Source organism: Apus apus, chromosome 3 (assembly GCF_020740795.1).
Source record: "Apus apus isolate bApuApu2 chromosome 3, bApuApu2.pri.cur, whole genome shotgun sequence".
In the NCBI taxonomy this organism is placed as follows: domain Eukaryota; kingdom Metazoa; phylum Chordata; class Aves; order Apodiformes; family Apodidae; genus Apus; species Apus apus.
The window spans coordinates 47,258,188-47,271,603 of NC_067284.1; the positions used below are offsets into that span (position 1 = coordinate 47,258,188).

Genomic DNA, 13,416 nt, shown 5'->3' on the forward strand with positions numbered 1-13,416 from the left:
TAAGCCTATACTTTATCACCATTTGCACAGATTCTAAATTTAAACTTCTATGAAAATCCACACAAGGAGCATAAGATCCCAAACATACCTTTGCAGTAAAGATTGCTTGTCTGGCCTCTGGTATCATGTATAGTTGCTGAATAGTGGATGCCAAGTAACATGTTGCTCCAAGATTAGTTAGACCCACAAATCTACATTCAGCACGAACATCATCATGTGGCCAATAATCCCACTTGTAAGGTGCATGGGAAGCTGGAACAAATATGAATCACACATGGAGAAAAAAATAAATTCAAAGTACAATTTAATGAGACATAAATACAACTAAAAGTGTTAGGTTTACTTTAATAAAATGCATCTCGATTATGCATTCTACATTTACAGACATGAGCCAGACTGTACCTGCTCTGTAAGAAAATGCACTATAGGTATCTCAGGAAAATCACTTGATACAGCAGCGAGCCTTTCTAGATCCCACACTACTTTGGGCTGCAATTTGCTGTGCTCTACAAAGCTTTACTCATGGCAAGCATCATCTCTTACACTCATTCTAGTGGTGGTTTTACATGTAATAATGGTCTGCCAGTGTCTACCTTTAAACTAAAGCTTGGTAAGACCACATAATGTTTTCAGTCAGGGAAAGTATCCCTAAATTCTAAACATTGGCTGATACACATTTCTTTATCCATAAAAAAGGGGTTTTATAATACTAGTCAACCACAGCTCTCTCACAACACTTGGACTGCCTAAACCACTGACAGCATACTTAAAACTGATAAGGTACAACACTTAAAAGCTCTCAAAGGAACACCAGTCATTCCCCCCAACAAAAAAAATTTCTTGTTACTTCTACTCCCCATTCCCTTGCACCCGTGTCACATTGAAAGAAAGCAAAGCGGTCTCTGCACCCACAGACTCAAGTTAGGGAGCTTCCCTTCACGTAACAAAACATAGATTTGGTATCAGAGATAACCACACAAGATGTGAGATCTTTCTTTTCAGAAGAGAAGCTGGATTCAGAATGACATCTAGTGTAATGGATGCCAGGCAAAAGAACTTTCTGACCTGTACAACAGATGGATAGGTGCTTATCAGACATAAGACACAAAAGTGCAGTGAAATTAAGTGCTTGGTTATACACAAGCTTGAATAAATATGGGAACAGTTTTTATAAGAAGAATGGGTTTTATTGCACTTCAAAGCCATATATACCAGAGGAATCTGCAATTTACAAGAAAAATAAGGGTAAGCAAGAATTGAATTGCCCTAGAGAGTAAGACTGAAAAGACATTTCATTTTCCTGTAAGTTTTCTATTCCTCTATATTTCATACCAGATGTAGCAACCTATTTCTTACGCAGCATGGCAAGAGACCAGTTAGGCAAGTCTGACACACTCTTCTTAATAAGCCTGGTTCTGATATGGCTGCCAAGAAATGGGAAGAATGGGAATGTCCTCCTCATCTGCCAGTCTGGGAAGACAGTAGCCAGACTAGACAAACCATTTGTAAGTGATTAGTACTGCTTCAGAATGGGGAATTATTCATTTGAGCTGCAGAAGCAACTGGATGGCACAAGCACTAAATTACTGAGGAACTAATCCAGTGTCCAAAGAAACTCAATGCAGTTTATCTTCCTTGTTATGCAAGAAGTTCCACACAAAAACTTGCAATGCATCTAGCTTTGCTATTCATCCCCAAGGTTGTCATTCCCAAAAAAGGCAGTGTCCTACAGATAATTCAGCACTTCTATTAAGTAAATGTTCAGATACATAGTATAAAAGCAAAAAAAAGTAGTCTGGATTTATTTTATAATTCACAAAAGCTACCTGGGTGCAAGATTTAAATTTTAAATTCTTAATTATTTTGTCAAAGATTAAAGACTCATTAAAGAGTCTTCTCACTTCATACTACCAGCTATAAATTCAGGAAACTATCTGACATCCTCTGAACAGATCCTCACATCTTGAGAGACCAGACCCACAGGATATTCCATTGCACAACAAATAATAGTTGTAATCTTCTTTTTGGCATTGCCATCAAAACAACTATTAGCCCTGCAGCTTCAAATAGGGGAAAAAAAGACTTAATTCTCCTGTTTCAACAGATCTCAGTAGCATGACCTCATGTTACCTGGCTACATTGTGCTGATCAGCCAGTTGAAACAAAGCTCTCCACCACATTTAACCTCCTCAAGAAAGTAATTAGCATGGCAGAAGAACATAAAAATCTCTCCCTTTACTGAAGTCCTTAAATTGCAACACCTTAATTCACCCTTTCTGATGTAAGGATTCAGCATCTATTACTCTGCTTACAGGTCATCAAGTTGTAATTACAAAGAAATCAGATTACTTCTTTATACTTCATGAGAATAGTTGGGGGTACCCTTCCTCCTATTTCAATCTGACAAAGGGCTTTTGGAAATTTGACAAGGGATTTCTCAGGAAGATCTTGTTTTCTCCTCCGCCCTGGGATTTTTAAAGAACTGCCTAAGTTTTGATAATAAAAGCCTTCCTTCTTCCATAGAGATCTTACCTAGAAAGGTAAATTTGAGCCTCATTCATGTCTATCTTCTTTATATTCCTCACTGTCATAGAAATCAGCCTTTTCTCAGGAATAGATAGGGAAACTTGTAACCAAACTTGCAATATTCACATAATAAATAAAACTGAATTTCCTCCTCATTAAATGACTGTGCATTTCTCTGTAATTCCACCTTCTGATTCAAGCATAGCATCAGACACAACCTTTAACTTCCTGGAGAGCAAAGCAGCTGGTCTTGTTTCTCTCCTTTGAATTGAATGGTTTTATTAGTCTTGGTCTTTAAAGAAAGCAGAACTCCAAAACACTTCAAAAAATTTTATGAACAGAAAATATCTAAATCCCCTCTTCAGTAAGATCAGAGTCTGCATTAATTGTTATCCTTTCCTGTTGACAAAAGCAAGAAGCCAGCAGACATTAGCTAATTAGCAGTTCATCTCCTAGGGTATCATTTGCTGAAAATTCATCAAGGCATCCCTATGTCTTCAGTTAAAAACACTGTATCTGCGAATCAGAAAAAAGCATTCAAGTCATTCCCTTCTTCCATCCATCAATGAAGGGAGCTACATTAGTTGAAAATGTTAAAAGAAAAATGCTGCTGCAATTAAAACCTGACAACTACTTTGCATTACTCATAGTATCGTAAGTCTGAAGAACAGTATACAGTTGTACATTTTAATGACTACCAGAATACTCTCTTAGTAATATTTTTAATTACAACCTTACTTTTTTTTTTGGTCCCAAGATACTAGATATCCTTTAATAAGATGTTTTCTTTTTGAAAATTTTACTTCATTTTGCTGTATGAAATCAAAGTAATCTCTTAAGAGCATTCTGGCTTCAATCAGTTAGGAGTGTGAGAAAAAAACAGTAGAATAGCAGGGACAGCAATTGCTGAAGACTAGAGGACAACAACTGCACAAGCCACAGGATCAAAAATTTCCCCAATGAACCACAAAACAAAAACATTAAAACCCAAGAGAGGATGGAAATTTAGAGTATCTTCCTTAATGTTTCTCCCAAGAAGAATGGAGAAAAAGGACTAAGATCAAGATTTTTCAAGACTAAGACTAGAGAGATATGCAAAGTTGAAAAATCCAGTTTTAAGACACTTTGGATCAAACCATGGAATAACAAGACTTTAAAGAAATGAGGTATGAGTCTTGTGTCAGTTGCACATCAGAGAGTGGCACTCTGCCAGTAGCAATAAAATTAACATTCATGAAACTGAGATCCACTGAACATGGTGCAGGAGCACAGACCAAATGGCTCTGAAGAACTGAAGAAGGAACTAACAGTCTAGAGAAGAGTATTCAGAAGAAAGTAACAACTGTGGTAAATGTTACAGAAAACTTCAGCACCTAGGAATTACTGGGATTTGGAGTGAGAAAAATACTAACTGTAAAAAATGAATGATTGCACCTGGAGAGATACAGACCACCTCAGCAGCAGCAGATGTACTGACAGCAAACAGAAATATCCAATATTTTCATAAAACATATTCTTCATAATGTTTTCCCTGAACACAGGAGACTTTGGAGGCTTTTTAGAAGGCCAGAACATAAAACATTATGATCAGATTTCTCTTTTGCTTCCTGACTCTTAAGGCATGAAATCAATTGCATAGATTGTAATAAATTACAGATCCTCAGGTTACAGGAATTTAAACCGGGCATGTGAAAGGAAATCTATCAACCTAAAAATGCATAATGAGAATTTGCAAACCAGAGATAAATTATTAACTAACTTCAAATTTTGGTAATTTACATATTATACATAGGAATTCAGTTTCCAAAACACAGGAAGCATGAAAGCCAAGAGGCATAACAAAATTTTATTAGCACTGTATGCAGACATCTGGGTACCAACTGAAGTCAACTACAAAGATATTAGAGACTCTGAAAACAAGACAGTGCTGTTAATAGCCAATGTATCTACAGTACCTCAGAGGGCTTTACAAACTTTGGTTTACATGGAAACATACCATGTTTCTTTATGTCAGAAAGGGAAGACAGAAATTGAAACCCAGAGCAAGTCAATGAAACATGTAAAATCCACTCTAACAATGTTATCTGTACTTGGTGCCATTTAACAGCACCATATACTTTAAATAACCCATATTTAAAAAGAAATAATCTGAAAATTATACATGGGATTAAATCCACTCATTTGCTAGGTAAGCAAAAGATGCCCATATCTGCTCTGGAACACTACTGTGAAGTGATGCTGGATATGCAGTAGAGCTACAAAGAGGAATTTTAAGAGCAGTGCTTGTAGCAACGTCTTACTTCATTACTACTTCTGCAAAGTGGGACCATGCAGTTTAAGTCTAAAAATTCTGCCTCACCTTCACATTTCTCTGTTTTTACCTACATGTTCTTAACAGGTCATTATTTTTGGGAAGTCACTAATTGCAGACACATCTGATACATTTCAGGAGGAAACAGAAACTCCATGATTCAATGCTGTTCACAATGGTGGCCTGCCATCCCACTATGAACACAATCTTCAGAATGGGAGTCCATATTACAAGTAGACTCCCATTTTCTTTACTAAATTTTATAAATTTGAAAATTCAAAACAAAACTAAAGCAAACAGAAATGCAAATGGACTAGTTTTCTGCAAAATACTCAAAAGCTATATATAAATACAAGTTCTTACATTGCATATGTTGTGCCATCACCCAGTTATGAAGCAACCTGTAGTTTTCCACGGATCCCTTGACCATTTCTACCAACAAGTCATAAGCAGCAGCCCTTGAAGAATGTGACTTGCATTTTGGCTGTTGTCTATCTTTCAAACTTGGCAGCAAAAACAGAAGATTGAAGATGTCTCTCAGAAACTCCTGTAATACAGTTCAATCAGCTTATTTTGCAGGTTGAATGCATTGCTAACGGACAAAAGTCACGTACTAACAATCTTCTAGAAACTTCTATAGACTTTCTAAACCTCTACCGTTTACATGACTTTCTGACTTATATAAAAGATCTGAATGATTAATTTCAACAACTTACTTTATATTACGTAAAGAGCACTTGAACCATATTATAGCCTAAAGAGAAACATGTCCACTGAGAGACAAATTATGCTCGATTCATGATTGATAATGTACTTTGACAAACAACACAGATGTATTTTTAATAACTTTAAGATTAGTTTCTCCTAGTGAAAGACAGCACATAACCTTAATCACTCTTTTGAGTTTTATGAATCACTAATTAATTAACACACATTAAATTGTGTAGTGTGTATATTTTTGCATTGTTTCATGTTTGGAGTATTAACTGAATTATAAAAGGCACAAAGCATAGCTGTACCAAGTCAGACTGCCTTTGGATGATAAATACGTATTACACAGTTATTTATCTTTACCATCCCAGATTAATACACTGGAAAACCTAGACAGATCTGTCAAAATTCAGTACCTTCTTTTTATGTAGCCATTTTAATTCAATAGCATTAAACCAAAAGTAAAATATTAAAATGATAACAACAACAACAAAGATCTGTATAGGTCTGTAAAAACAGACTCTTCCACAACTACAGCACCTTCAAAGAAGTGCAGAAAGGTGAAAAGGCTTTCCTCCACCTTTCAGCCACAAAGTGAACATAACAGACCGTGAAAGAAGAAATCTAGCAGAATTTATAAAGCAGTATTTCAACAAATTTCCAGTAATTCATGTGCATACTTTATGTCTAGGGCTGATAACATGATCCATAGCCTACAATTCTCTGCTTCTGTAAAATGCCTGCAATCCTAACAAATTGTATTTAATAATGATATCATATTAGTAGTGTGTCACTTTAGTTCTCTACATAACCAGAAAAGAAATCCTCTACCTCTGCAGAATTTTGATTGCTTTTTTTCCCCCAAAATGTCTCCTTAAATTTCTTTTAGGGACAGAATTCTTCCCCCATTTTTAGAGCTCAGGCCACTAATCCAGCCGTTAGACTTGATTCTACATTTTCTATGCTGTAATTAAAAAATTATTCTTTCTCAATTTCCCCATTCATGTATATTCAGTTAAAAATCCTTTTAATGTTAAAAGGCAGGCTTTGCTGTAAATCTAACTAATTCTTAAATGGCCTTCTGCAAAGTACACAGCAAAATCATAATAAAAAAACCTTACACCAGTGTGCAGTCTTAATATAAAATCTTATAACGAGGGTCTTACGTTTATAGCTGAATAATGTGGAGAGGTCATCTCCTGGCCAATATAGTTAAAGTTATTCCAGATTTCTCCACTTTGGAAAATGCAGAAAATTAAAACTAAATAGATACCTGTTTTTTTTCTGATTCCTTTCCATTACTAACCATACATGTCAGGTGCAGATATTACAGCCTGTCCAGCAGACCAACTGAATCTATTCACTGGAGTTTCAGACTGCTTTCAGCTGTAGCTTAGTGCTGGGCTGCAGGTTTTTTCAACCAGGTGTTTTAAAATACCATCCACCTTAAGGTGTCCCCAACTAGAAAAACAGGAACTTCAGGGATCTGGATCTATCTTTTTCTGATTAACACTCTCAGTCTTGTATTTGTGCTGATAGAATTCTGACATATCGGAGCAGGGAAGACAAAGAACTCTACAGACAATTTTGCACAGAGGATAAATGCAAAAAACCGATCTTGTTGAAATGTATTTCAGCTGTCCCAGGATAAGGCAAAAAACAGCTGTTGCTAATAATTTTTAAACCAGTTAATGCTGATCAGTACTAAAAATATTAAAATAAATGAAAATAAATAACATTTCTAGGATGCAAGAATTCTACTATGAAATTAAATACAGTTAGAAAAGGAAGGCACTGTATGTGCTGCTTTTAGTAAAGGAATGATATATGTGTTTTTGTCCATCATCATAAGGCTAGAAACATGAAAAACTAACATATTGAGCCCTGAAATCAAAATAGCAGAAAAAAAGGTGAAATAAAGAAAGTACAGCAAGAAGAGCTGACAATTTTTATTTCTTGGCAGACTTTCAGTGTCCTTTTCTTACCTGGCCTTCACGAGAAAATTTAAAGGGTGGTTTGTGCTTAATAACACTTGTTGCAAGACGAAGTAGTCCTGTAAGTCCATCATCTTCTATATTACCATCTTGATGGTCTAGGATTTCTCTGCTATATATACACATTGTACAAAAAAAAATTAAAACTCTGTCCCACTAACAATGAATATAATGCAACTTACAAGTGAATTTACTGTTAGCAAACCTTACCTCCGAATGCAGTCAGCAAGGTGTCTCGCTAGTGCATCTAAATCGAGCAGCGTGGTCTGATTAAAAATACAGAAAACGGAATGGAAATGGAAAATAATTATGTACTCCATGAATTACAATTTATAAGCCTACTCTGAAACTAAGGTTATGCTTTTGGATGGAATTTTGTTATTGCATGCAGAAAAAAAGGGACAATTAAAACAAATATTTTAAATATGCTTGCAACATTTTTTTTTAAATCAGCGCTGTACAGTTCACATCAAGTAACATCTATTATTTCAGTTCCAGATCCCACAAACATACTCTATCTACCATACCGAAAAAAATGGAATAGTAGTATTTTAAAGAGAAATGTTTAATTGTTTTTTCTCACAAAAACATACAATTTGTTGTCAGGTTGAGAAGTTCCATTAGCATTTCTTTCTTGAGCACCATACAAAAGTAAGCAGAACTGTACCCTATCTAAGGGATCAACTGAGCAGAGGAACGAGGGGCAGGGGAGCAAAATCTTTGTTTCTATTGGGAACACGTGGAGTTAGGAGACGACAAAACTTCTCCATTTTGGAGAAACTAGAATTAAGGTTTTATATTCTTTCCAAAAGAAATAGAGATTTATATGGGGCCACCAGCCAGCACAAGCAGTTGCAGATTTTGCCCAAAAGGTTACTTTAAAACTTCAGAGATGTTTCAAAAGTTGTGAATAGGTTTTCTAACCTGTGCTAAGTGGCTGGTTTTTTTCCTTTCGGCTTTAGCCAAATACTTGATTACGTTCCCCTTAGATGGCATTGAAATTATCACCAGTGACTCTCACAGAGAATAACAACGCCTGTATTCTGTATGTACAATGTCTACTGTATTCCCAGTGTCTGTTACTTTCACCTAAGTCCACCTTCCTTGTGTATTACACCCATTCCCCCTTCTTGACTCTAAACGTTCAGCATCTGACACAGTTCCTTTGGTCAAGAGCTACTAAATACACAGCAGGAAGTTGGGAAAGCCGGGAGATGGTAAAGATCCAAGAGCTGTTCACACCTGTTCACTGTATCTTAAGTAAAAACGTCTCATACTGAAGCAAAAGTGGTCCGAATAATGACATTTAGAAAAGCAAACATTCATTTGAATGCAAAGCAAAGCCTACCTGACTTGCATCTTTGACATGTATGTTATCAATCAGTTTGCACAGCAGCCAAAAATATTCCTTACAACCTGGTCGCAGCACTGTTTCCTCTTCATAATCCTCTATCTGTGAAAAGAAATTGCTTTTGTTCTGAAGTACATCAAACAAAGTAACTGTTCGTTTATAAATATGTGGTAAACCAAGTAAATGTTACATGAGTATCACTTTCTACAAGCCCCTATTTAAGTCAAATACAAGGCCAATGTATTTTAATGTGCTAACACTGAAACATTTATTTCATGAAAGACTGTCAAAATGATCTGTCAGATACTTTGCAAATGGCAAGATTATCAGTATTAGAAGAGACAAAACATGAGAAATTTGGCTGAATTCATCATGAATTAGTACAACTGCAATTTTAAACTTTTCTGAAAATTAGTCAAATAATATAAAGGTAGTTTTTATTTTTAATATCAAGAGAGTTTAAAACAAAAGGAAACTTACACTGAATGAACCACTGTCACCTGAGATGCCACACAGGGTCACAAGAATAACTGCTTGACAGACCTAAAGTCCAGATTTATACTTCACTGCCACACAAGTGCTCTCCTTCAGATTTAGCTACACCAGCTGAAAGCAGCACAACCTCCTGAGATGCACTTATAGGTCTTCAAACCCTAACTGACTTTAAGTAAAATCATCCTGGTTAGTTCAAACCATCTCCTTTAACCTGCATACATTAACAGTGAGAACTCCTGAAGTAGCTTTAACAGCATCCACACAATCTTTTCTATCTAATAGAGCTGTGAGGACAATAATACTCCAACAGAAAAGCAACAGCAATTTACTGAGGAACAATAACATTCAGCCACAACAATGAAGGGTACCTATAAACATATAAAAAATTTTACTGCTTTATTTAAGAACTTACCTACATTTAAAAGGGAATCTGAGGCATATACTGAAAACACAGCTCTTATATTCTAACAGTGTGCTATGTGGACACTAAAATTCCAGAGCAAGAGCACTTCCCAAACACTATTCTGCATTTCTCCGAGCACAGGCAAGCTCTAAATTACTATAGTATCTCAGCTTTAACTGCTTTTGTGAAGCTTCTGAAAACATCTCAACCTTAAAACTTAGTATCTCAGTGTATCAGAAACAGTATGTCAGACATAATGATAATGTGCTATCATTTTTCCTTTTTATATTAAAAAAGTAAGTTTAAAATAGATCTTTCTTTAATGCTTACCCGGATCGGTTTCAAAGCTTGAGCATCAGGGAGAAATTTTAATAATGTTGATGCAGCCAGCAGCAGAAAGGATCGATTAATTGAGTCTCCCCCATCCAGACCAGAGAGAGATAACTTGTACAAACCATTGCAAGACTCATGGCGAACAGCAGTCTTTATGAAAAACAAAACAATTAAATGATTACACACATTATTTGGAAGATTTTTTCTTTCGTTGACTTTTCTTTCATATGTATGTAGTAAGTTCCTCTCAGAACAACTATCAAATATTTAAACTACTTACAGGAAAATGCAAAAGATACCATTCTAACAAAAAAGCTGATTTGTCTGTACCCCCTGTCCCCTCAGTTACATATTCCTACAGTAAAGATTACAGGCAGTTAGTGAAACAGAAAATATCACATCTGGGCAAATTAGGGAAATCTATGTCATGCTGAAACTTACACTTACTCATTGCTAACTACATGGTTATTTTTTTAATTTCACTAGAAGAAATATTTCCTTCTTTCTTTTTTTCTTTTCTTAAGAAAAATATCCACATACTATCTCTAATCCAGCTTTGGAACTTTGCACTCTTTCTTTTCCAGGGTTTTTAAATGGAGCCAGCATGAAAGCTTTTTCTGTGCTTGATTAATAAAGCAAAAGATAATCTTCACCACATCATGTCCATACTCCACCTTTAAGCAATCACTAGTAAATACAAAAACTTTCTACTATGCATATATCTTTATGCAATTTTCAAACTTCCCTCACATAAGGAAAAAAAATCACTTAAAGCTAAGCATAGATTGGGTAATGACAAATATTTTTGTATCAACTCTCATTCACTCCATTTTATGATTAAAAGCAGAGCTGAAAAGAATCATGGGCGAAGTATATGTAGACTAATACCACATTAGAGGGCAACACCCAGAAATTTCAACAAATTACAATGAAAAAATTGCCTTCAAACAGAAGCAAAGAACAAAGATGAGAGTTTATTAACCGTTTTGCAATCAACCACAAATGTGCCATCTTACATGGTATTTTAACTTAAAATTATTACTTCTTCAACAGGACTGTAAGTAGTTTAGTCAGATCCTGCCTACTTGTAGCAGGAAACGACATGTTTTGAATTTAATGGTAGCCTGAAACCAAAGTTAATCTTGCTCCATATTATGCACTAATTAGTAATGCAATAAGCTGTCCTTCAACATACCTCTGGAATAAGAAGGGTAAGTTTCTTTAGCCAATCTTGCAGATAATCACTGTCCGCCAGACTGGATTTCACCAAGGAACAGCAGTGAGCCCAACTCACCAAGAGCCACATTGAATAATGAGTGACTGAAATAAAATGAGACAAGAGTAAATCACACTGTAACTAACAGAAGATGCTTTTTAGATTGAAAAGTTGCATGGTTCTAGCACCTATGACATCTAGTTCAGTCACACTAACATACAAGACTAAATCCTTACTAGCATATTAAGTACTAGCTCAACTCAAAATTTTACCAGTATGCTTACTAAATACTAACTATTGTACTACTGAATTAGATTGCTCTAAGTGTTACTGAGCTGGGTCACAATCCTTTCCTGCATCTCTTGCAGTGAGCCAGTACTTTGCTAATGGCTTGCACAATGTCTAAACATTAACATTTCCCTGGACTATTATAACCTGTTCCTTTCTTCTTATCAGGTAAAAGTCATACTTCAGTTGGTGATACTATGTATCACCTTGCATTTACTGAGAATTCAAGCGCACAGACATCAATATCCAAAGGTTAAACAGGAATCCTTTTGAGTTTTCAGTTTTGTATAGATTTCAGGCACTTAAACATATTTCAAAAATCGGGGGAGGGTTTCCAGACTTACTGCCTTCAGCTCTTTGGTATCTTTGCATCAAAAGCATTGCCTTATAAAATTAGGGGTGTGCTTATGACAGTTTCGAGGATTTAGATTTTTCTTTTCCACAAGTCACTGAAATACACTCTACCTATTTTATGATCTCAGATATGTCATTCAGGCATGTTTCTTCCTTGCTGGACTTGGAGCAGTGCTGTAACAGTTTGCAAGGCTCTCAATTAAGATTTTAAGTATACTATAATTTCTACATAACAATGTAGAAGTTTGTATGGAGATCAGCTAGCTTAGCAAATATAATGCATTCCATTTTTTACATCCAAAGAACTAGTTTCCTCAAAGCTCCTCTTGAATTGCTTAAATGCACATGAAGACACCTCTCCAAAACGCAGAAGGTGGCTGTAGGAGAAGATGTTTCTGCAAAAGTTGTCTCTCAGCATGTTACCCCTGTCCAACATTAGTGTTGCTTGTTGAGAAACCAAAGAGACAGATGTTGCTGCTTGTGTCCCTTTTCCTACTCCTGCTACCTGATGGCACTGCTCAGGTCCCTTCAGTCATCTTTCCTTCTGCACCTGTGAAACAGGTGTAATTGAGCCCATGTTTCCCCTCCTTTCCCTTTTCTTGCCCCCTTTCCCCTTCTCTCCCCTCACTGACCTTCCTTGCCCTTGCTTTCCCCTCCTTTCCCTTAAACATTAGGAGGAAATTCTTCATTATGAGGGTGGTGAAACACTGGAACAGGTTGCCTAGGAAGTGTTCAAGGCCAGCCTGAATGGGGCTCTGAACAACCTGGTCTAATGGGAGGTGTTCCTGCCAATGCAATGGGGCTGGATCCAGATGATCTTTTAAGGTCCCTTCCAACCCAAACCATTCAGTGATTCTGTGAAGGTAGCATGTACGCCTAGGAGGGGATACCTATTTTATGAATGCCTGTGCTGTACTTTTGACAATGACTTTGATACAGACTTAATTTGACACAGGTCATTTAAACCTTTTTAAAGAAACCTCCACAAGAGGGATAGACAGGGGAGATCCAAGGAATTCTGGGCCCAGAATGATTTCTGTAAATCAGAATAAAGGTGACTGTTAGTGACTTTGTTATGGTGTGATATATGGTGGTCTTTGGAAGGTAAGAACGCAGCTGGTTTTCCTACCAAATCCAGATCTTCTGGAGATGAAGGCTGCTACAGAACAAAATTTCAACTAATATAAAACAATTTCTAGAGAAGGAGAGCCTCTCTGTGTTTTCCCACCTGGATTGTAACGGCCCTAACATTACCAAGGAACACAATTTTATAGCATTCTATTGGTGGAACAAATCAAACACCTAAGTTGTTATCGTCAATATGTTTTCATTACTATTAATTCATGACATGGTTACTTTGGAGCACTAACCTTCATGTCTTGATCTGTGATCAGACTGTGCTTTCAACACCCTGAACAAGAAGAAGATAAAGCC

At 36.2% G+C, this 13,416-nt stretch overlaps 1 protein-coding gene across 7 annotated transcripts in view; it reads right to left on the reverse strand.

The window, feature by feature from the left end:
• The window catches only part of USP34 (ubiquitin specific peptidase 34), a 135,401-nt gene that overhangs the window by 36,814 nt on the left and 85,171 nt on the right, over positions 1 to 13,416 (reverse strand). For all 7 annotated transcript variants that reach the window (XM_051614582.1, XM_051614583.1, XM_051614581.1 and 4 more), the window contains 8 exons: positions 13,353 to 13,393; positions 11,320 to 11,444; positions 10,122 to 10,274; positions 8,891 to 8,995; positions 7,753 to 7,808; positions 7,534 to 7,654; positions 5,201 to 5,384; positions 89 to 252 (listed from right to left, as the gene is read on the reverse strand). In XM_051614582.1, coding sequence (XP_051470542.1) covers positions 89 to 252; positions 5,201 to 5,384; positions 7,534 to 7,654; positions 7,753 to 7,808; positions 8,891 to 8,995; positions 10,122 to 10,274; positions 11,320 to 11,444; positions 13,353 to 13,393 — 949 coding nt within the window. The remainder of the gene's footprint in view (positions 1 to 88; positions 253 to 5,200; positions 5,385 to 7,533; positions 7,655 to 7,752; positions 7,809 to 8,890; positions 8,996 to 10,121; positions 10,275 to 11,319; positions 11,445 to 13,352; positions 13,394 to 13,416) is intronic.